The 23,285-nt window shown below is 45.1% G+C and overlaps 1 protein-coding gene across 1 annotated transcript; it reads left to right on the forward strand.

The window, feature by feature from the left end:
• LOC109838715 lies at window positions 910-3,923 on the forward strand. The gene is made up of 7 exons (XM_020407137.1): window positions 910-1,828; window positions 1,906-2,079; window positions 2,176-2,235; window positions 2,309-2,506; window positions 2,585-2,884; window positions 2,961-3,110; window positions 3,181-3,923. The coding sequence occupies exons 1-7, from the start codon at window positions 910-912 to the stop codon at window positions 3,921-3,923; spliced, it is 2,544 nt and encodes an 847-aa protein (XP_020262726.1).

Below are 23,285 nucleotides of genomic sequence, written 5' to 3' on the forward strand. Positions count from 1 at the left end.
AACACTCCTTATCAAGAATATTTTCCCAACAATCGTCAGCTCATGAAGATGAAGAAGGCTGGCTCTCCTGCTTATGACATACTTTGGGAATTAACTTGTCACTATCAAATAGCGATAGCCAAGATTGAAGTAAAGAGTAAGAAGGCAGCTCGAGTCAGTTTAAAACAGTTCGCTGACTATTTGTTTCAGAATCTCGAGAGCCCGACCGGTGAAGCTGTCTGCGAATCACCGATTCTGACCCCTTCTGACGTTAACAGGCTGATTACGAAGATTAATGCCCAATCTTATAGAACCGAGTCATCTGAAGGCGGTTTTCTTAAGGGCACTAAATTCAGCACTTTCTTATGGCAAGCCACCAAGAGAATGAAGCCTGCGACTCTTCTTTCTGGTTATCTGGCCATATGGCTAAAGAAATGTGTAGTGCCGCATCAGTCTTCCGAGGCGCTTCCTCTTGAGGTTCTTCTTCCCGCCGTGCAATTAGCTGTTGGGGGTAGATTATCTTTACTCTCCGCTATGATCGCTGACCTCCATAGCGGTTTGCGTAACCTATCTACCACTTTTACCAAAGTGGGTGCTGAGCCTTCAACTAAAATTCCATTGTCGAGCGTCGAACTGTCGTACACATATTTAATGGCGTGGCTAGTTCTCCACCGAGCGGACATGATGTCAGCACCTGACGCGTCTGATCCAGAAATCCCCTTGTTGTAGCTCTTAGAAGGATGTAAGTGGTTATATCCTTCCCGACCGTGGATTGACCGAGTGAGGCAGTTCAAGAGATGTAAGTGGTTATATCCTTCCCGACCGTGGATTGACCGAGTGAGGCAGTTCAAGAATGCCAAGTGCTCAGAATTTTACAAGTGTTTCCCTCAGTTTTATGGTGCCTATAATGATACACTCATTGACGAGGAAATGCCTGGAGCTAACAGGACTTCTCTCGACGTGGGTAGCTTCCATTGGCTCATGAACATTCGCCCAGGCTATAATGTTTTTCGGTCGAGGAACCTTTGCAGGATCGAGCCTTATTTTCCTTGCCGTTTCGCGCGACAATTCGGCTACGATCAACTGTACGTTGGGAATCCTAACAAATGGTTGATAACCTGCGGGAGCCTCATTGATGGAGTACGAGCCTGGTTCTGGAATGTTGCCGGCTGTACCGGAGCTCAGTTTAGTCTGCCTGTCGCTGAGCCTGGCCTTCATTTAACTTTCCTCTACTGTCGGTGGGTTTTAGCCGCCAACACTCCTCTTGCAAAGAAGAAGCTTTCCGAACTGGAATCCGAAGCTGTGGTTCGGAGAATTGTATCTAAAAAAGGAAATGAGCCCGCTACGTCTTCCCGCAAAGAGAAACAAGCAGTTGATTCCGAAGAGAGTGATGACTTCGAAACATCCAGTGAGGAAGATAAGGCTAGAGATGAAGCAGAGGCTGATGTTTCTCTATCTCCCGTGGCTCACAGGACTCGTCGAGCTTCTTCGCCCAAGTCGCCCGGTGCTCCTTCAAAGGGTATTCGAATGATGGAGAAGACTATTCCCTTATCGTCTTCTAACAAGATGACGGTCAGATGGCCTGCGCTTGAAGAGGAAGAAGAAGAAGAAGAGGAAGAGGCCACCCCGCTTGTTAGCAGAAAGAGATCCCGATCTTCTGCCTCTTCTGAAGTTCAACCCAGCCCTGTTCAAGGGTCTGAATTGCGTTCCAAGTTTCGCCATGAGAGCTCCGAAGTTCCTCGAGATTCTCGTGCTTCGAAAAGGGTTAAGAAGATGGCTTATCAGCAACGTCAACTCTCCTCATTGCCTGAAGAAGAGTTTACTCAGGATCTTCCGATTGATCAAGGGGGTAAGATCTCATTCTTATTTCTTTTTCATTATTTCATCTTTGAATATAGCGTCTTATTTCTCTCTTTGCCATTATAGCTGAGCCAGAAGAGGAAGGGGAAATCGTGCCCGAGCCTTCTTCTCCAGGTTTAATGGATGTTGATGAGTCCAGCTTCACTCAACAGGTGCAAAAAGCGATGAGTGAAGAACCCCTCAATGTGGACACTGCCCCTCCTCCGGCCACTACATCGACCTCACCAACTGCCGACACAGGTACAGATGTTTTCTCATTTAGGGGGCATTTCCGGAAGATAAGTGAATCGGAACGTGTTCCTCTCCTACTAACTTGTGTGCTTTATCTTCTTTTAGTTAAACTAAAGGAGGTGAGTGCGGATAGTAGCGCTGCTGACCCCGCAATTGTTATTGAAGGTAACCTTATTTTGTTTGCTTTGATTCTTTCATATTTCTTGCATATATGTTGACGGATTCTTCTGCTTAATAGACCTTCCTGTCAACGAACCGAAAGACATAGAACTTACCCATGATATGGGTATCGGAGATTTCGATGAGCGAGACTTCGATCTTGACATTTCTGAAGATGTACACCAGGAGATCTCCGATATACTATCACCTCCGGTTCCATCCGCTACTGCAGGACCAACTACGCGAGTTGATTCAGCTGAAGTAGGTGCATCAAAAGGTATACTCTTTTAGATTCCAGTTTTCAACTGTACTTTCATATTTTATTGTTCTTGGGGGACTGAAATAAGAATTTTAGACGTAGGACCAACCAACGAAGTTGATGCGTCTACCGTCATTGGTGAATGTGATCAACCTGAAGGTTTGGGTTTCTTACTTTTGGAAAGTCCCCCAGCTGAAGTTGAACCACCAGCCACTGCTCCTCCGACTTTGGCAAGTCCCCCAGCTGAAGTGCACCCCCCAGCCACTGCTCCTTCGCCTTCCGCTATTGTCGAAGCTGAACCTGTTGTGCCTTCTGCTCCGACTCCAGTGGATCATGAAGTAGGAGGGTCGAAGGCTACAGTGGAAGAGCAACCTCCTGCTACTTCGACTCAACTTGGTATGTCCCATCTAGTTGTGCTTCGAAGTTAGATTAATATTCGCGGAGTGTTTATTCATCCTTTCCTTATTGACAGAACTTGTTCCTCAAGATCTTGTCGCTCTGGATCCGAAACCATCAGGGGTTTCAGGTGAACAATCGTCTGGTGTAGTGACTCAACCGACAAGCGTTATTCCTGAACAAATCCCGGTTGTTATAGAATCTGCTATGACCTCAACAAGCCAAGGTAACCCGGTTGTGAAACCTTCCAGCGAGTGTATATATTTTTGTGCTTACTCCATTTATTCCCCTTGCAGCTCTTTCTTCATCATTGTCCGAACGTATTCAGACTTTATTGGCAGATGAAGATCCAAACCAAGTTGCCCTCTGCGTTGACGTCCAAAGCTTCGTTCTTTTCTTAAACGCCATGGTTGATCGAATTCTTCTTAAAGGTTCACCATTTGAACTTTTCAGGAAGTCTCTCGACCGCCATGTATCAGGAATTAAAGAACAGGGGTGCACTGAATTGTCTAACTCCATTGAAGCCTATTTGGTCGATCTGAAACATCACATTGAACAGTTGCAGAACTTTCGAGCTAATGGCGCACCTTCTTACATCGCTTCTCAAACGGACCTGAGGCTACAGGCATGGCGTGATTCTCAGAAATCCGTTGAAACTGAACTTCAAGTACTGAAAACTCGCATCAATCAACTCCAGGTGAGCGCTGCCAAGAAAGCACAAATAAAGGTAGACATGTATCGTGACTTGGAGTCGCGTCGGGCAGAGATAGCTCATTTAGAAAAGCAACTTGCCGAAGCTAAGGATGCTTGTGAATTTTTGGAGTCTGATCTAGCGGAGGTAACTCAAGCTGAGGTGATTACACTCCGGCAACTGAATCTCCAGGACAAGATTTTTGCTGACAAGGAGCAAAAAGCTGCCGAAATCCGAAGCATCGATGAAAGGAAATTTAAAGCAAATCTGATACCTGAGCTCGAGCTGGCTTTTGCGACAAGGCTTTCCCAATTAGAAGATGAACTCCGCCATTACAAATTATTGTAATTTTGAGAACATACATTTATTTTTTATATTGTTTCGTTTGAACTCTTTTGGTTAATACAGTGAACTTTCTTGTTTATTAAGATTTTATTATGATTACTCATTCTTGTTTAGAATAAATAACCATAATACTCATAGGATTTTTGGCAAATCCTCAGCCATCAACGGATTTGATATGCCTTTACCGACTACCGTTTGAGTCGGGCTAGTATGTGAATTATTTGGTTAATACAGTGAACTTTCTTGTTTATTAAGATTTTATTATGATTACTCATTCTTGTTTAGAATAAATAACCATAATACTCATAGGATTTTTGGCAAATCCTCAGCCATCAACGGATTTGGTATGCCTTCACCGACTACCGTTTGAGTCGGGCTAGTATGTGAATTATCTAAGTCCGTTTCACATATAACGTTGTGCTAAAAGAATTAAACTCTTTTAGACTTTGAACTACACTGTTAAATATGTAGGCTACATGTGTTAGATGTAGGCTTATCTCTAATAAGGGATAGAGATAACATCCCCCATGTGTGAACAACATGGATTTCAAAGTGTGAATAGGTTGCATTTCCTATATAGGACAACGAACCCAAAATCGGAGAGAAAAAGAATTGTATATTCCATTTCTCAATCTCTTGTTTGTTGGTAGAGATAAACCCATACTCGGAGAGGAAGAATTTTATATTCTATCTCCTGGTCTCTTGTTTGTTGGTAGAGATAAACCCGGAATCGGAGAGGAAGAATTTTATATTCTATCTCCTGGTCTCTTGTTTGTTGATAGAGATAAACTCGGAATCGGAGAGGAAGAATTTTATATTCTATCTCCTGGTCTCTTGTTTGTTGGTAGAGATAAACCCAGAATCGGAGAGGAAGAATTTTATATTCTATCTCCTGGTATAAAGAAACTCAAAGTGGGATCTCCGCTTAGAGAATCTGAATCGGTTTGAGTTATCCTAACTATCATAAGGTTTGATTACTCAATTCAAAAGTGGACCTTTCGTTCGTAAAATGAATCCAAAGGAGATTTTGGTTGTGGTCCTAACTGTAGTAAGGTTTGACCAAGTGGGAGTTTTGAGACGATCCTAACCGTAGGAAGGTTTGATCGCTCCATTTGTGGGCCTCTCGTTCATTGAAGGAATCGAGAGGGGATTTTGGTTCTGGTCCTAACTGTTTAAAGGTTTGACCAAGTGAGGAATAGGAGTAGGGTGCAAATAACAATGAGTTTGTTGATTTGCACAAACTAATCGGTGGGAAATTTTGATTTTAAACATAAGAATTTGACACGAAATAATCTGTCGACTGATACATACTGATGATCGTTGATCAATCCGACCGATGGGGGTTTCATAGCGTGAGATTACAAATCATCAAATCTCATTTTCCATGATTATATTACAAGGTTTTGCTGAGGAAAGATTAACTATCATTAAATCTCATCTCAACAAAAGTAGTAAGAGGATCTTAATCATTTTTACAACAATTAAGAATAGATCATGCACATAATCAGTTTTCATTTAGAATAATCAACTGATATCGGGTTATCCTGAAATATCCTATACAGGATTCTCTAGGAACTTCCCGTTTTACATAGGTTATCCTGAACGTATTACGGATAATACTTTTTCAGGAACATCTCATTTATTGGCATCATCAATTTGTTACCATCCTGAGTAATCAGGCGATATGCACCGTTTGAGTAGACTGTTTCTATCACGAACGGTCCTTCCCATTTAGGTTCAAACTTTCCTTTCTTTTTGGAAGTGAGGATCATAGGTCTTCGAACAGCGAGGACTAGATCTCCTTCTTTAAAGCTTCGTCGTCGGACCTTTTTATCGAAAGCCCGAGAAATTCTAGCTTGATAAAACTCGATTTGTTGTTGAGCTTCCAAGCGTTTCTCATCTAACATCTCTAATTCTTCGAGACGTTTCTGATGATGTTCTTCCGTTGTCATTCCCGTTGTAAGAGCGATACGGAGGGAAGGAATCCGTATCTCCAATGGAAGGACGGCTTCACATCCATATGTTAGAGCATACGGGGTGGCTCCGGTAGACGTGCGGACGGTCGTACGATAAGCCCAGAGAGCTTCACCGAGTTTATCGTCCCAATCCCGTTTATTGATTTTCACCAATTTTGCCAGAATTTTGATGATAGTTTTGTTAAAAGCTTCGGCCAATCCGTTGGCTGTAGGATTATAAGCTGTCGACGAAACGTCCTTAATCCCGAATTTACCGCAGAATTTGATAAATGCGTTGCTCACGAATTGAGGACCGTTGTCGTGCACTATTCGTCTTGGCACACCATACCGATATATGATGTGGTGTTTAATAAATTTGATAACATCAGCTGTCTTTACTTCTCTAAGTGGAACTGCTTCTGCTCATTTTGAGAAATAATCGGCGATTGCCAAAATGAAACGGTCCCCTTTAACTGAAGGCGGAAAAATGGGACCCACAATGTCCATTCCCCATGTCTCGAACGGCCACGATGTCGCCGAAGGATATAGATATTCAGGGGGCATGTGCATATAATTTGCATGCAATTGACACGCTTCACATTGTCGTGCGTAGTCGACTGCGTCTTTTACCATAGTTGGCCAATAATACCCGATTCTCCTAAGTCGATCACAGAGTTTAGGACCGGGCTGATGTGCACCGCTGTATTTTGGAGGCGCGGAACGTACTCGATGAAAAATTCTTCAAACGAGCTTGCTATTTCGATGGCCACCTGGTGGTATGGAATCAGGTCTCGATTTCTGACTTCATACTCTCCTCGTATTTGATTAACCACCAGTTGAGAATCTCCAAAAGCTTCAAGGTATTCGACCCCCAGCTCTTTGGCGAAATTAAGTCCGATTATTAATGCATTGTATTCAGCCACGTTATTAGAGCATGGTTCAGTCAGTGAATATGCTCTAGGCAAGACGTGCTTTTCCGGGGAAACTAAAACGACCCCCACTCCTGAGGAGATTTTAGAACATCCGGAAGAACTTGCCACGTTGGTTGCTCGGGAAGCCCCATCGAAGTACAATTGCCACACTTGTTGATGTGAGGTGGTATTAACTTCGTGAGTTTCATCTGGCAGATCGTCGTACAATTCGACTACATCCTTCGTAGGGTTTTCCGCCAGAAGATCGCAAATAGCTCGTCCTTTAACAGATTTCTGTTGCTTAAAATACAAGTCATATTGTGATAGGAGTAAGGCCCATCTGGCCAAACGCCAATTCATGGAAGCCGGTTGGGTCATGAACACTCGGACGGGATTTATGTTGGAAATGACATAAATCGTCTGTCCGACTAAATAATGTCGCATTTTCTGAATCGCGAATACCAAAGCGAGGCATTCCTTCTCAATCATCGGATAACGAGACTCAGCTTCTACCAATGTACGACTCAGATAATACACAGCTTGTTCGTGACCGTTATCGTCGTCTTGTGCAAGTAATGCACTTAACGAATGGCTCGTCGCTTTGACATAAATCAAAAACGGTCTGCCCGATTTCGGTGCAACGAGAATAGGTGGATTCGCCAGATATTTCTTAATATCTTCGAATGCCTTTTGGCATGCTTCATCCCAAACGAACGACACGCCTTTCTTCGCGAGTTTAGAGAACGGTTGACATTTTCTAGACAGATTTGATATAAACCGACGGATGTATGCCAATCGACCTTGCAACCCTCTGAGTTCTTTAAGATTTCTCGGGGGTTGCAGCTCGTGTATTGCCTTCACCTTATCAGGATCAATATGAATACCTTTTGTGGTGACGACGAATCCAAGAAATTTACCACTCGACATTCCAAGGAAGGATTTAGTCAGGTTCATTTTTAGCTGATGAGTTCTCATAAGCTCGAACATTGTCTTCGGATCGTTAATGTGGTCGTTTTTATCACGACTCTTAACGACCAGGTCATCAACGTAGCATTCGACAGTCTTCCGGAGGTGCTCTTGAAAGATCTTCGTCATTGCTCGCTGGTATGTAGCACCGGCATTCTTCAAGCCGAATGGCATAACAGTATAACAGAAGACACCCAGGGGTGTTCTGAATGCTGTATGCTTTTCATTATCCGGGTGCATCTTGATTTGATTGTACCCAGAAAATCCATCCATGAATGATATTCTTTCAAACCCGCATGTGTTGTCGATGATGACGTCCGTAATCGGTAGAGGAAAGTCATCTTTGGGGCAGGCCGTATTCAGATCTCTGAAGTCAATACAGATTCTGATTTTTCCGTTCTTTTTAAGGACTGGAACAATATTGGCTAACCATTCAGGGTGTTGTTCCTCTCTGACAAAACCCGAATCAATTAGCTTCTTAACTTCAGCTTCTATTGCCTCCATAATTTGCGGACGAAACCGTCTTTGTTGTTGCTTGACAGGTTTAGCATCCGATTTTATGTTAAGGCTGTGCATTGCTACGTTTGGGTCGAGTCCCGGCATATCTTCGTAGTTCCAAGCGAAAACGTTGATATACTCTTTAACGAGGGCGATTAGTTCCTCTTTCTCGTCCGGCGGAAGATCACCACTGATGAATATAGGTTTCGGATTATTTTCGTCGCCCATATTAACCTGATCTACTTTATCCTCAGTAGGAGGTTCTCTTTGCTCGAATCGATCACCGTATTGGATATTCATGTAATGTGTCCAAGGATCTTCCCAAGTGAGTAACTGATCGTCTTCTTCTATTGTAGAAGGATCAACTGTTGCCATGTTTGACATGAGACTTTTGAACTTTTCTCCAATGCTCACATCAGAATCCCAATTTGAAGTATCGGATGAATGTCCGCTCCTATCTATTAATTGGTTAATGATCTGTTGGCCATAATCGTCATCGGATGATGAAGCATAACCCAGACCCCTATTACGACTGTAATAATTATCTGGTTTTGCTTTTGGTACATAGGCAGGACGGGGTGGAACCCTAATACCTTGACCAAAATAAAGACCTTCACCGAGTGAGAATTCATAACCCCGGTTCGTCATATAATCATTCGCTTGCGAACTGTACCGAGAGAAATGTCGTCCGGGTTTTTCTTCGTCCGAATTACTGTCCAAGAAATGATCTGGAGTAGGGAATAATTCCCCTTTTCCAAAGACTATCTCTTTTTCACCCCCTGTCTTTGCAGGTAAGATCACCGTGGTTCCGTATGAATCTTGGAGATGTTTCATCATCGTACAGGACGAACGAAGTGGCATATGTAGACTAGGGTCGTCATACAATTTCTGCATTACATCATCAAGACAATGCGAGTACTCTAAATCATGATTTATTATTTCATCGGCAAGCTGCCAGTTACAACTTTCGTCCGACGATTCATCACCGTCAAGATCGATTACAAGAGGTTCAATGTCATTTAGTACAAGACCTTCACTATAATCGAGCCCGGCTTCGGTATCAGCTTCTTCTCCGCTGTCCGTGCCATGGGCCGATGGTTCAGTATCGGACTCAGCACCATAAAGAAGGGAGTCAGTAAAGTAATTTTCTAACCCCTTGAATGGTTGTTTATCCGCGACCACCGTCTTGAACTCCTCATTAGTGTCGACATACTTCAAACACTGATGGAGGGTGGAGGGAACTATAAGATTACCGTGGATCCATGGGCGACCCAACAGTAAGTTATAAGAAGTCTCCGCATCGATCACATAGCAGGTGACTTCAGACTTCAGATCTCCGAGTTGACACTTCACCCGGATTTTTCCCAACGGTCGTGACCCGCTTGTGTTGAAACCATAGATAACCGTTCCTGTGGAGGCTAACTTGCTGGCGGGAATTCCGAGGTGGTACATCAACCGAAGTGGCATGATGCTAACGGCAGAACCCGGATCGACTTGGATCCGGTTGACCATGCTCGAGCCAATATATCCGGTGAAATATAGAGGCCTATCATGCTTTGAATTCCTGACTTGCATATCTTCTTTGGTGAAAGCGATGCAAGGAAATTTGGTGGCTGCCAGATTATAATGCTGCACTGATGACTCTGGCTTGATTTGAGTTAGGAATACTTCAGAATCAGCCAGAGCTTCTTGTAAAGCTTCTCTGGTTTCTTTTGAGAGGCGCAGCAACTCGTACAATGTGATTCTTGCTGGGATATTAGCCAGCTGAGCCATAACGTCGAAACGATATGGTGCGTTCGAACTTTCCGGTTTATCTCGTCCAATCGGTCGGCTGAAACGAGACTGCTTCGGAATTTGAACCTCTTTGGGTTGAGGTTCCTTCTCCTTTTGCTTAGCCGGTTGTTGCGGCTTTTCAGCAGGTACTGGAGGAGTTGTAGCTATCCCCAACTCTTTCAAAGTTGTAGCGTTTGGGTTAGAAGTTTCCGGATATTTGTAATGGTATTCATTTCCACTTCGTGTAGCGAAAACTTCCTGCTCCTCATCAGAAAGGGATAAAGCTGCTATCCGTTCATCATTCTTCTCGGGGATTGCTGAGACTCCATAACAGGACTTCTCTTTTCCCTTGTTTTTTGACTTCTTCTTTGATTTGGATGTCGTCCACTGTTCATCTTCAAGCAAATCCGGATGAACCCAAAGGATTTCGCCGTTGGGGGCTGTGTGAGATACGAGCCCCTTCTGGCGCTGTCCATGAGGGTCATCGTTGATGGTTTGCATCTTGACCTTTGATACTGGCTCGGCTTGAAACCAGGACAAAGGAACCGATCCGAAGCTAATAGAGACCGCGTTTGCGCCTACCTTCTTCTCCTTTGGCTTCGGCGTCACAATACCAACATCAATTAATGTTTGTATTTTATCCTTTAAGACATAACATGTCTTAGTAGGATGGTGGACCCTTCTGTGGTATGCACAATATTTTGGGTCATTGATCTTCGTTGCTTCTTCTTGGTTTGTGACCGGTGGAAGCTTGATCTTGTTGTTCTCTAACAAGTATTTGAAGATGACCGGAACTTCATCATCTTTGAAAGAGTATTCCTTCGGGAATCTGGGCTCAGAATTCTTAAACTGTTTCTGAGGCTGTTGATTCTGGCTTGGCGCCAACTGGAAGGATGATTGTTGCGGTTGTTGCTGCGGTGGCTGTTGTGACGTTTGATGTGCATCGACAGCGGCCACCGACCCTCTTCCTCTGCCTCGAGGATTAAAGTTCTGCTTCTGATTCTGATTATTGGCTGGTGGCAAACCTCTCTCCAAATTCTTTCTCTTGAGAAAGCGCTCAGCCTGTTCACCCCTCATTTTCAATTCTTTCCAAGTCTTAGAGTGAACAACCCCTACCACTTCTAATACATCCAAGGACAGGTTATTATGACATGTTTGTAGAATAAATTCCTCAGTAAGTGGATCTCTGCAGTTCACTGCTTTGTCCCGGAATCGCTTGACAAAGACATCAACAGATTCCCCGTCCTTCTGCTTTTCGTCCAACAACGTGCCGATCGAGACTTCTGTGTCGTCGTCGAAGAAGTTGGTGAGGAATAGTTCTTCCATATCCTCCCAGCTAGTGATACTCCCGGGCTTAAGACGTCGGTACCAATCGAAGGCAGGCCCGCGAAGGGTCCCCACGAATGACCGAACCATCAGGGCTTCGTTCCCGGATATTGCGCCGAGATGCGACTTAAAATAAATCAAGTGCTGAGTTGGTGAACCCCTGCCATCAAAAGGAGTAAAGTTAATCAAATTAAATTTCTGGGGATAAGGAATCAGGTCCCACTCCCTCGGGTACGGGTATGGAATGCCCGTTTTCTTCACTTCTTGAGCCGTCATCAAAGCGTTGACTTTGCTCTCAAGATCGTGCATCTTCTTGTCCTCTTCCTCGCTTTTCTTCAAATAGATCTGTGGAGGTTGAGTGGCTGACTTGGTCGGATCGCTTCCGGAGTTGTCTTTATCTAGAGGATGATCTTCAAATATCGTCTCATCCTCTTCATTACGCCGACTGGATTCCGCTCTTTGGCTTGATTCCGGTTGGTGTTGCTGAACCTGCAAATCCCGCATTTGCTGCATAGTCAACTCCATCTCAGTCTTGAACTCAGCTCTGATTTCTTCGCGTTGTTTAGCCAATGCTTCTTGCAGCATGTGAGCCAATTGGTCTGGCGTAATTGCAAATGATTCTCTGGCTTGTCCAACACTGGATGCGGTATCGTCCGATGCAATGGCTGAACAAGTATCTGACATTTCTTCATCTGAAGATAGCCCCTCGTGCATTTTCCTGTAGTCTCGTCGTAGGTTGGCTCTTCTTTGTAACCGCGCCATCCTTTGAGAAAGACCCCGCTCAACTCTCCCCCCTGGAGAGAAATCAGGGTCGGGATTGACTGACTTTTGCTTCCCTTTGTTGGTCATATTAATAGTGACCTCAGGGAACTCATCTTGTCGGACTGCCGGTTTCTTCTTGTTGAAACGTCTCATCTTGGGTCTTGACGTTTCACTTGAAAGTCTTTGAAATACGGAGACTCTTGTTGAATTCGCTTTAGAGCATCCGCATTCTGTCAGCACTGCCTTGATGAGTCTCTCACAGGAGCAGTGAGACTCGTTTTCTTGTACAACTCTTTTTCTTGAGTTATTTTTCTGATAGTACAGCTCATCGTTGTTACGATTTGAGCAACCTATCTCTTTCTTCTGAACCTTGTTAACGTGCGCAGGACGACTTGTTGTCGCTTCTGAGCGATCCAAGGTTGGATTTTTAAATCCACCCCCTTGCGGGAATGGTGTCATCATCGGTCCTAGACGAGAATGAACTGGTATTCTCTCGTTCTGGACTTGTGCAGTTCTGACAGGAGGATGTTTACGACCCCCTGTATAAGAAACCACTAAGGGTTTACTTGCTGGGTTTGACTGCTCTTTGGTTGGGGCTTTGCCCTGATTATCAAATGCCAAACTAAGGAGATCTAATTCTGTGAGTTTGACTTTCAATATGTCCGGCTTGTCCTGAATCTTCACTGGTGACGCAGCAGACGGGCTTGGGACGGATGCTGAAGGAGTTGAAATGGGGTCTTCATTGACCTTCTCTTTGCCGCGGCAGCCATAACTGTCGCGGTTGTTTGATGGGCCGCGGCAGTATGGGCTGCCGCGGTTATATGATGAGCCGCGGCAGTACGTGCTGCCGCGGTTATATGATGAGCCGCGACAGTCTGTGCTGCCGCGGTTGAAGACTGACTTCCTCTGTATTCTTTGGGTGTTCTCGTTTTTGGGAACCCAAACTCTACAGTTCTTTTGTGGTTTTCCATCTACCACTTCCTTTTTGTTTTCCTGCACTTGTTGACGAAGGGCACGAGCGTGAGCAGCTTTTGCTTGACGCCTTTGTATACGCTCCTTCAGGGTAGAACGGGCTCTTTTGACCAGAGTCCATTCCTCTGTCGTAAGCTGTGCAGAGATGTGATTATTTTGCCTTTGGGGCAACTGAACCATCTTTTGATTCCTCGACTTTAGGTCCGTGTAATAATGGACCCCGTCGGTCTGTTGCATGGCCTTAGCCAATTGACGAGCGCGGCGTTGACGTTGTCTCTGACGAGCTCTCTTTGTCAATACCGGAGCATCTTGGTTTAAGGACCCTTGAACTGGTGAAGGGTCATTCGGAACAGAGATGTCGCAGGTTGATTCTTTTGCAATGACTTGGCAAGAATCTCTACCTGCGGTCTTCATTGGAACTGAAGACTCGGGAACTTTCTTGGGAGAAGAAATCTTCCTGCACTTGCGGGGTGAGGAGGATTTTGATGACGAGGATGACATATACTCCTCGTATTTTGCCTGATCGAATTCATATTCGATCTCTTCGGTGACGATGATCTTAATCGGCTGCGACACTGCGGCCTCGGCAGCGAGGCCGCTGGCTCCCACTGTGGTCGCCAGTTTGTTTTCAGCGAAAGTTGTTTCCATTGCAGATTCCATTAAAACTTCGATCGTTTACAAAGAATTACAATGAAAATAAAAGAAAATACAACTCTCGAGAAAATAACACAGAAATTGTTTATCAACTCCTGCTTTTGTGGGACTTTGCCTGTGCCGGGAATGCTTTAGTTCGTGGACCACCGATTCGTAGATCGAGAGGTTGTTTAAGGATCTCTCCTTCGTTTATCGAAGTAAAGATTTGAAAACGAATATCTTATCGATGTAAGATGTCCGTTCTTCCAAAGATCAAGTCTGAGCTTAGATCTCTAGGATTCACCAAATGATGCTTGTCAGAGGGTGAAAATTCTCTCTTTCTTTCTCAAAATCACCAAAGACTCAAGTATCTTCTGCTCCAAAAATGCTCTCTGTCCTTTAATTCGTGCCTAGGGAGGTATTTATAGGGCTCTCAGTGCACCACAGTTGAAACGGAGGCGAAATAACTGACTGGCCGTTTTCTCTTTGGCCGCTGCAGTCTACACTGCCGCGGCTATTGGCGCGGCAGTATAGGCTGCCGCGGCCAAAGAGACGGTTATGAGCACGTTCCATCGCGCTCAAAACTACTCTCCCACGAACTTTAACCACCTTTTTCGTGGTTTAACCGCTTTTCCACGTCAGCACACGTTCTATCTTTGATATGCTGCCACGTGGGCTTCAAAAAATCATCAAATAACTGTCTTATAACTGCCACGTCATCCTCTTATAACAACCGCGACACTATAGGCCGCCGCGCCTAAGCCGCGGCACCTTGGTCTGCCGCGCCATAGCCGCGGCGCCTTGGTCTGCCACGCTATAGCCGCGGCGCCTTGGTCTGCCGCGCCTTAGCCACGACGCTTTGGATTGCCGCGCCTAAGCCGCGACACCATTGGCTGCAGCGCCACAGTGCTGTCTGATGACGTGTATATCGTTCTTCTATGTTGTCTTGCATGGTGTTTGAATGTCTATAAGCATTTTTGACGCCTACAGATACCCCCTCCAAAGTATCTCAGACTCATCATTTCTTTTAGAGAGGAGTCTGGGACACTTTGGATATGATAGGCTTTCCCTGCAATTTCTCCAGTTCTTTGTTGAGGAAATTGCGTAGAATGGTCTGTGAATGGCTTCAATCCTTGACTTCTTTATCTCTTAGTCTACTCAATGCTTTGTAGAATAGCTAAGATTCCTCCGGTGCTGCGTTTATCGCGTGCCCGTCGTCGAAGTCTTGAATCAGAACTGTTGTTGAAGAATGGAGAAATAGTTTATACTCATATGCTCTATTGGAGTGTTCGGGAAACAGTTTAACCTCATGTACCCGTTGGGAGGTTCAAGGAGATGCAGTTTATACTCATATACTCATCGGAGTGTTCAGATGTGTATTCCAAATACAGCAAGAGATGTATGTGTTCAAACGTCGAAGAATTATCGTGCATGCACAGTATTTATACATGCCAGAGTGAACCATGGTGTGTTAGCTGCCGCGGCAGCTTACACTGTCGCGCTTTAGCGCGGCAACATAGACTGTCGCGCTCGAGCGCGACAGTGTCGAGTGCCGCGCAGCGCTTCGGCCAGTCAGATTATAACTCTGACGTTTGGGCTTCTTCGGGTCACCTTTCCCCGCCTCTTTGAGTTCGAAACCTCTTCCAAAACCCTATAAAAGGATTTTTTCTGGTTTTTCCCCTTTCCACCTCTTCATCTTTGCGTTTGCTCAAACAAAACCTAGGGTTTTAAGATCTAGGGTTTTGAGTTCTCTTTGATTTTGATCTTTTCCCTTGATCAAACTTGATTCTATTCTCCCCTGGTAAGAACCGAGCCTATCCCTTGTATTTCATGTTTATTTTGCTATTTAATTCGAGATTTCATCTCTAAACCCTAATTTTCTTTGATTCCAGGTTGATTTCACCATGTCTCCAAAGAAGACTCGTGGTTCGAAGGGAAAATCAGCGGCACCAGCACCTGAGGATGTCGAGGCTGCAGTTCCATCCTTTGGGGGTAAGTTTCTTCCACTTCTCTTCTCTGAAACTGTTGATTTTGTGCATATAACCTCGTTTGTCTCCGTTGAGAGGCATTCGGGAAGAGTTGACATCCCCCACCGAGGGGATTGACGCTTCAAAACACATACCTTGTTCAATCAAGGCATGTACCACAGTTAAGACACGGGTATTCGTCGAACTCGTGCCTTTTCAAAATCAAGAGTCGCTGTTCAGTTACCGCGGCAGCTCGTACTGCCGCGCCTGAGCGCGACAGTGTATACTGCCGCGGTAACGCGCGACAGCAACAACTGCCGCGGCTACTTAGTGAAGGTTTTCTCGTCTGTTAGCCTTTTTGGTCCAACTGTTTTCCAACCTTTCTTTGCAGTCCCCTTTCCTTCTGTGGCCTTCTCTGATAGAGAGGATCCAGGTCAAAGCGGTACTCTTCATGCCTCTTTCAACGGCGACTTTCTGGTTAGAGAGGCTCGCCAATTTAGCGAAAATCGTGATAATAGTATTCCAGAGTTGGTTCGTGAGGGAGGTCGTCGTACCCTGCGCGCTCTTTTGACTGATTCACCCCTAACTCCAATTCGAGATTCTACTGAACCGTTGAAGAAGACTGATTATCTGTTCGGAGATTCGGTAGAAGATCCAGACAAACTTTGCCGTGGCTCTGAAATTTGGTTGAATGAACATGAAGGTTCTTTTCTATTCCTTCCTCCATTTCCTCGACAGTACTCCCTTCTGCAATTGAGGAATTTGGCTGTTTCGAGGGAAATGACGTGGCACTTGACAGAAGACCATGAGCACGTTCATTGCGGCTATATTGGTAAAGATATTAGCGCTCCTGGCTCCGTCGGTAGGCCTGATGTTCGTGGTCTTCACCCTGGTATATTTGGACCAGATGGTGGGCCCCAAAACGAACTGATGATAAGGGCCAATACCGTAAAGAATAAGCTCGCTCGGGTTGGTCGAGAACTTCCCATTCCAAGATTCAGGTGTTATGGATGGGTTCACTCTCTTCCTGACAAATGGTGGGCTAGGATGACCAAATACGTACTCCATCGTTGGGATCAGGATTTTGTCAGAGGTTTAGTGTTAACGTGACATGATTTGTGTTGCGATTGGAGCAACTTTGTGGACTTATCATCCTATTGATGAGGATTGATAAGTGAATTTGTCAGAGGTATATTGTTAACGTGACAGGAATGTGTTGCGATTGGAGCAACTTTGTGGACTTATCATCCTATTGATGAGGATTGATAAGTGGGTTTTGTCAGAGGTTTAGTGTTAACGTGACAGGATTGTGTTGCGATGGGAGCAACTTTGTGGACTTATCATCCTATTGATGAGGATTGATAAGTGGGTTTTGTCAGAGGTTTAGTGTTAACGTGACAGGATTGTGTTGCGATGGGAGCAACTTTGTGGACTTATCATCCTATTGAAGAGGATTGATAAGTGAATTTGTCAGAGGTATGGTGTTAACGTGACAAGAGAATGTGTACTTGTGACTTGCACAAGATTTTAGGAATTAGCGTCTTGCTGGGGAAACTTGCTAGGTGAGTTTATCATCAGAATTGATGAATTTTGATGCTTGTGATTTGAACAAGATTTTGAAGACTTAGCGTCTTGCTGGGGAAGATTGCGATTTGAGCAATTTTGAGGACCTATCATCCTATTGAAGAGGATTGATAAGTTGATTGTCAGAGGTATATTGTTAACGTAACAAATTGGAGCGATGCCAGTTGAATGCATACTCTGTGGGGATGATGATCGTCAGAAGTGTAATGTTAACTTGACGATGTGGAAGATTTGTTACTCTTAATCCTGTGGATTCCAAGTAACCAACCCCCAGTCTTGATTAAAACTTAGCAGGGGAATAAAAAGAGGTAGACAAGGCACATCACCTAGTGAGGCACTATCCATGAAGTCGGAATAGAGGCACATCACCTGGTAGGCCATTATCTGGTAAGTTTGACTATCAGAGGTAACTGTTAACGTGATAGTTTTGTGGACCCGCCATCCTACTTGAAGAGGATTGGTGGGGGAATTTGGAGGAAAAGGACTATCAGAGGTGATCATTAACGTGATAGTTTTGGTGGACCCGCCATCCTACTTGAAGAGGATTGGTGGGGGAATTTGGAGGAAAAGGACTATAAGAGGTGATCATTAACGTGATAGTTTTGGTGGACCCGCCATCCTACTTGAAGAGGATTTGTGGGGGAATTTGGAGGAACTAGACTATCAGAGGTAACTGTTAACGTGATAGTTTTGATGGACCCGCCATCCTATTGAGCAGGATTGGTGGGGAAATTTGGAGGAAAATGACTATCAGAGGTGACGGTTAACGTGATAGTTTTGGTAGATTTTGTGGTTGACAGAGGTATTTTGTTGAACATGACAACTCAGAAAATTTGCTACTCATAATTCAATGAACTACAAATAAACCAACCCCCAGTCTTGAGCAAGTGCAGAGGGAAAAAGGGTAGACATGACACATCGCCTAACGGGCCACTATCTAATGAGATTGACTATCAGAGGTAATTGTTAACGTGATAGTTGTTAGACCTACCATCCTACTGAAGAGGATTAGCTTCAATAGTCGTGGTATCTTCTTCTGACTGAGAAGATTGGGCTTGGTCTGATTGCTCAGGTGAAGGTTGGGCTTCGTCCGATTGCTCAGGTTGATCCTGCCTACTTTGTTCTTCAGCTTTGATCCTGGCAATAATCTTTTGAGCCTGTTCGCCTTGAGAGATTAGTTGTCTCCAAGAACGACATTCTGCAACTCCGATTCTGGCTAGGAGGTCGGTCTGCAAGTTGTGTCGACAGATCTCTACTAAAGTAGACCGTGTCATACCTGACGAACACCGGCGAGCCATGGTTCGAAACCTCTTGACGAAGGCTTTGACGGACTCCCTCTTCTTCTGCTTAGTGGCAAGAAGGGTATGGATGGAGACTTCTGTATTCTCTTCAAAGAATCTTGACAGGAAGAGTCTCTCTAGATCTGCCCACTTTTGGATACATCCGGCAGGCAATTTTCTGAACCATTCAAAGGCAACTCCCTTGAGGGTGCCAATGAATAATCGAGCCAGTATGGCGTCATTTGATATCACATTCCCAGTCTGTGACTTGAAGTGATAGATTGTCATCAACCATTTTTCCCTTCCCTTTGCTTGTGTGAGGTCGGGATGAAGATGCTTTTCCTCTCCGGGAAGATTCTTGCCTAAGCGGCGAATCTGTCTCTTGAGATTTAGCCTTGTCTGCGATGATTTGAGTCAACATGGCCATGAGTTCATTGATGGCCTCTTGTTGAGATTTGAGCATGGCCTCCTGCTCATCAAGTCTCTTTGAAAGGTCTTCAGAATGTTCTGCCATGTGGGCGAAGCTCTCATGCCCAACGAAAGAGCTTGATGATTGGGACTCCGCAATGGCTGAGTGTTCGTCATTGGAATTAGTTCCTCTGGCTAAACTCCGATAGTTGACAGGAGGAATGGCTCCTGTTCGCGTCCGAGTGCGTTGGTAGATTCCTTCAAACTCGTTAGCGATTTGTCTGATGGTCGGTGAACGACTTATCTCTGAGTCATCAGAATTAGGACCTGAGGCTTTCCCTCTGCTGATCACATTGATAGTGACCTTAGGATATTCAGTCTCTGGAGACTTCTTCCTGTGAGAACATCGTCGTTGGTTGGGCAAAGCAACGTTCGTAAATTGGTCGAACACCAACAGTTTGGCCGCATATGAGCAGCATTGACATCCCGAGAGGACCGTAGCAATCAGCCGTTCACATTGGAATGAACGAATGATTTGTTGCATCGGTCTTTCTCTCGATATGAACTCACTCAAATCTATTCTGAAGATTCGAGGAGAATCGCTCACTGATCGTGAGGTTTGAATTGGAACCCCCAGTCCACGATTGGACAGGACTGGCTCTTGGTGAACATGGATCTGGTTGAGATACTTTGAATCCATGGACTTTTTATATCCGCCCCTCAACCAAGTCGCGCTACGCAGAGTATTCGGGGGTCTCGCTCCACGGTATACACCAGGTTCTATATTAGGTTTTGTCGCGCTCCACGGTATACACCAGGTCGCGCTCCACGGTATACACCAGGTTCTATATTAGGTTTTGTCACCCGAACGCATGCCTGAGCTTCAGGTTTTGCTGATGAAACGCATATTTGAGAGTTGCGTTTATTTTGTGGAACGCGCCTCTGAGGGTTGCGCTTAGTCTTCTTCACACAGAGCATATGTTTGGGCTCATAGACGCAAGACTTGCATTCTGAAACAGAAACGCTGCATTCTGAAACAGAAACGCAGGGTATTGGGTCGCGTTTAGGCTCACAAACACGAAGCTCGTGTTGACTTAAAGATCGACATTCTCGGAGATGTGCTCGTCGTAGGGATCTCCTCCTGCGTCGAGCAGCATTCTTCTTAGCCCGCTTCAAGGCCTTTGTAGCGATGTCACCATCTGTGTTGATCAAGTTTGTCACCTCAATGAGCATCTTTCGACCGGATACCCATCGTCTTGGCACGGGTTTGGCTGAAGCTGAGCCCACTCCATCGGGGGAGGGGCTGTCCGAGCAGTCTTCCTTAGGCGGTTCGGCTGCAATTGGAGCAGTTGGAGCTTTAGTCTCTTTGGAGACTTTGTGGATCTTGCGCATAGCCTTGGGGCTAAGGGATCCAGAGGAGAGGGCCTCCTCAAACTTGGCTTGATCAAACTCTACCACGAGAGTTTTGACGGTTGTTCCAGTGAGATGAACGTCGGATTGCGCCACCACTTCTTCGTCAGAGAAGCTTTTCCCCAGCGGAGTCGCCATCTTTTGTTTGTGGAAAATTTGTAATGATGGGCAGCGATGGAGCTGCGTTCGAGCTGTGCTTGGCAGCGATTGGAGCTGCGTTCGAGCTGTGCTTGGCAGCGATTGGAGCTGCGTTCGAGCTGTGCTTGGCAGCGATTGGAGCTGCGTTCGAGCTGTGCTTGGCAGCGATTGGAGCTGCGTTCGAGCTGTGCTTGGCAGCGATTGGAGCTGCGTTCGAGCTGTGCTTGGCAGCGATTGGAGCTGCGTTCGAGCTGTGCTTGGCAGCGATTGGAGCTGCGTTCGAGCTGTGCTTGGCAGCGATTGGAGCTGCGTTCGAGCTGTGCTTGGCAGCGATTGGAGCTGCGTTCGAGCTGTGCTTGGCAGCGATTGGAGCTGCGTTCGAGCTGTGCTTGGCAGCGATTGGAGCTGCGTTCGAGCTGTGCTTGGCAGCGATTGGAGCTGCGTTCGAGCTGTGCTTGGCAGCGATTGGAGCTGCGTTCGAGCTGTGCTTGGCAGCGATTGGAGCTGCGTTCGAGCTGTGCTTGGCAGCGATTGGAGCTGCGTTCGAGCTGTGCTTGGCAGCGATTGGAGCTGCGTTCGAGCTGGTTTGGCAGCGATTGGAGCTGCGTTTTGAGCTGTGCTTGGCAGCGATTGGAGCTGCGTTTGAGCTGTGCTTGGCAGCGATTGGAGCTGCGTTTGAGCTGTGCTTGGCAGCGATTGGAGCTGCGTTTGAGCTGCGTTCTTAGCTATGAACGCGGCGCATATTGATGCTGGTGTGCGGGGAGGACTTCCGCAGCTTGATTTGAAGAGACCGTCGATTTGTAGTCTCTTTCTGTCGAAGCGTTGCAAAGATCGTCATTTTGTAATCTTTGCTTTAGCTCTCTGATATGTGAGAGTCGTCAAATTGTAACTCCCGATGTTGACTATGAAGGATGTTTGATTAGAGCTTCCATCAGTTGTCGTGAAGGTCGTCAGATTGTAACCTTTAGCGATCTACGTGAAAGTCTTTAAATTGTAACCTCCTGGAAGTCGTCAGAGTGTAACTTCCATCATCGGTGTTTTGATGGGGATCAGCTATCTATTATGATTTTTTGATAGCCTACAGAGTCCTCCTACTATCAGTCCTCCTACTATCAGTCCTCCTACCGAAGTTAATCCCGAATCCGGTGGCGACGAATCTGCACCAAGAGCTCCTAAACGGCCAAGATCCGATGTGTGGAATTTTTACGAGAAGATCGACGTCACCAAGGATGAACACGGTAAGATCTTCACCCAGAAGGCTAAGTGTGCTTTGTGCGGCAAGATTTTTCAAGCTCATCATAAGAGCGGCACCAACCACCTCAAACGCCATTTAGATAAACACAACAAAGGCCAGACTCCTCAAGGTGATATCCGACAATCCATGATTTCTCAATCCTCCTCTTCTGGTAGTCTCGGTAGTTGGAACTATGACGCTGCCAGAGCCAGGAAATGCGTAATCAGGTTTATCATTCTTAAAAACCTTCCTTTTAAATTAGTAGAAGATGATGAATTTGAAGATATGTTTAGAGATGGTTTTTATCCTGCATTTAAAAAATTTTCTCGTCAAACCTGTCAACGTGATATTTTAAAATATTATCAGCAAGAACAAAAAAAAATAATTTCTTATTTTAAAAATTTAAACTGTAAATTTTCTTTAACTTCTGATATTTGGACATCTAGAGCACAAACTGGATATTTATGTATCACAGCACACTGGATTGATGAAAATTGGCAAATGTTTAAAAGAGTTGTTTCTTTTATTGCAATAGAAGAGTCACATACTGGTGCTAGCTGCCGCGCCTTAGCCGCGGCACTATGTGCTGTCGCGCCTTAGCCGCGGCACTATGTGCTGTCGCGCCTTAGTCGCGATGCCATGGGCTGCCGCGCCACCTTGTGTTGCCTGATGACGTGTAAATTGTTCTCCCATATTGTTTTGAGTGGTATTTGGATGTCTGCAAGCATTTTTCGACGCCTACACTTATGTATGGCATATTTACATGTCATGGAAGCTTTGATCGATAGAATTAACACATGGCTAGATACGTCAGAAATTGCTCCAATGAGCCATAATTATGGGGTTGTATCAGTCTTTTTCTGCGTAAGTTGTTAATTTTCTGCTACTAAGCTAACCTTTAGCAGTTGTTTACTCCTGGCATAACATTATATTCTTGGAAATACAACACACCCTTTATGCAAACACTCCTGATTTCCCACATATCTATACTTCATTTATACAAAAGCATGTTGCTGCGAGGAAGAATATACTCCTTATCCCGCTTGTGCATCAGGACCATTGGCATGTTGCTGAAGTTAGGTTGGATGAGGACGTTATCAAGCATTACAGCTCAGCTACCCACGATACATGGCTCGAACCAGTGAATAAAGTAATTGATTTCATGGATCATATGATGTCTGGTTTTGATCCCGATAATGTTTGGAGGAAGTTCAGATATGAAGTTATCCCTTGCGAGCAACAGTCTGGAATGTTAGTAGACCACAAGATTATCTTTTTTACCACATCCAGCATCATATATCTAATAGAATTGTTATTTGTATCTCTGCATTACAGTTTTGATTGTGGATTTTCGTTCCCTTATACATGAAGGCTATAATCAATGGGGCTGATACGATTCAGGTAACTAATTCAGGAGACAATTCTGTCGTCATCCGTGCCAGGCTTGCAGCTGAACTTCTCGTGGAAGGATGGGAACAGAGACATCAACAGGAGATTGGAGAACAGGATGGGTGAAAGTATTATCATTATGTAGTAATTAAACAAGTT

Source organism: Asparagus officinalis, chromosome 4, assembly GCF_001876935.1.
Source record: "Asparagus officinalis chromosome 4, Aspof.V1, whole genome shotgun sequence".
Classification (NCBI taxonomy): domain Eukaryota; kingdom Viridiplantae; phylum Streptophyta; class Magnoliopsida; order Asparagales; family Asparagaceae; genus Asparagus; species Asparagus officinalis.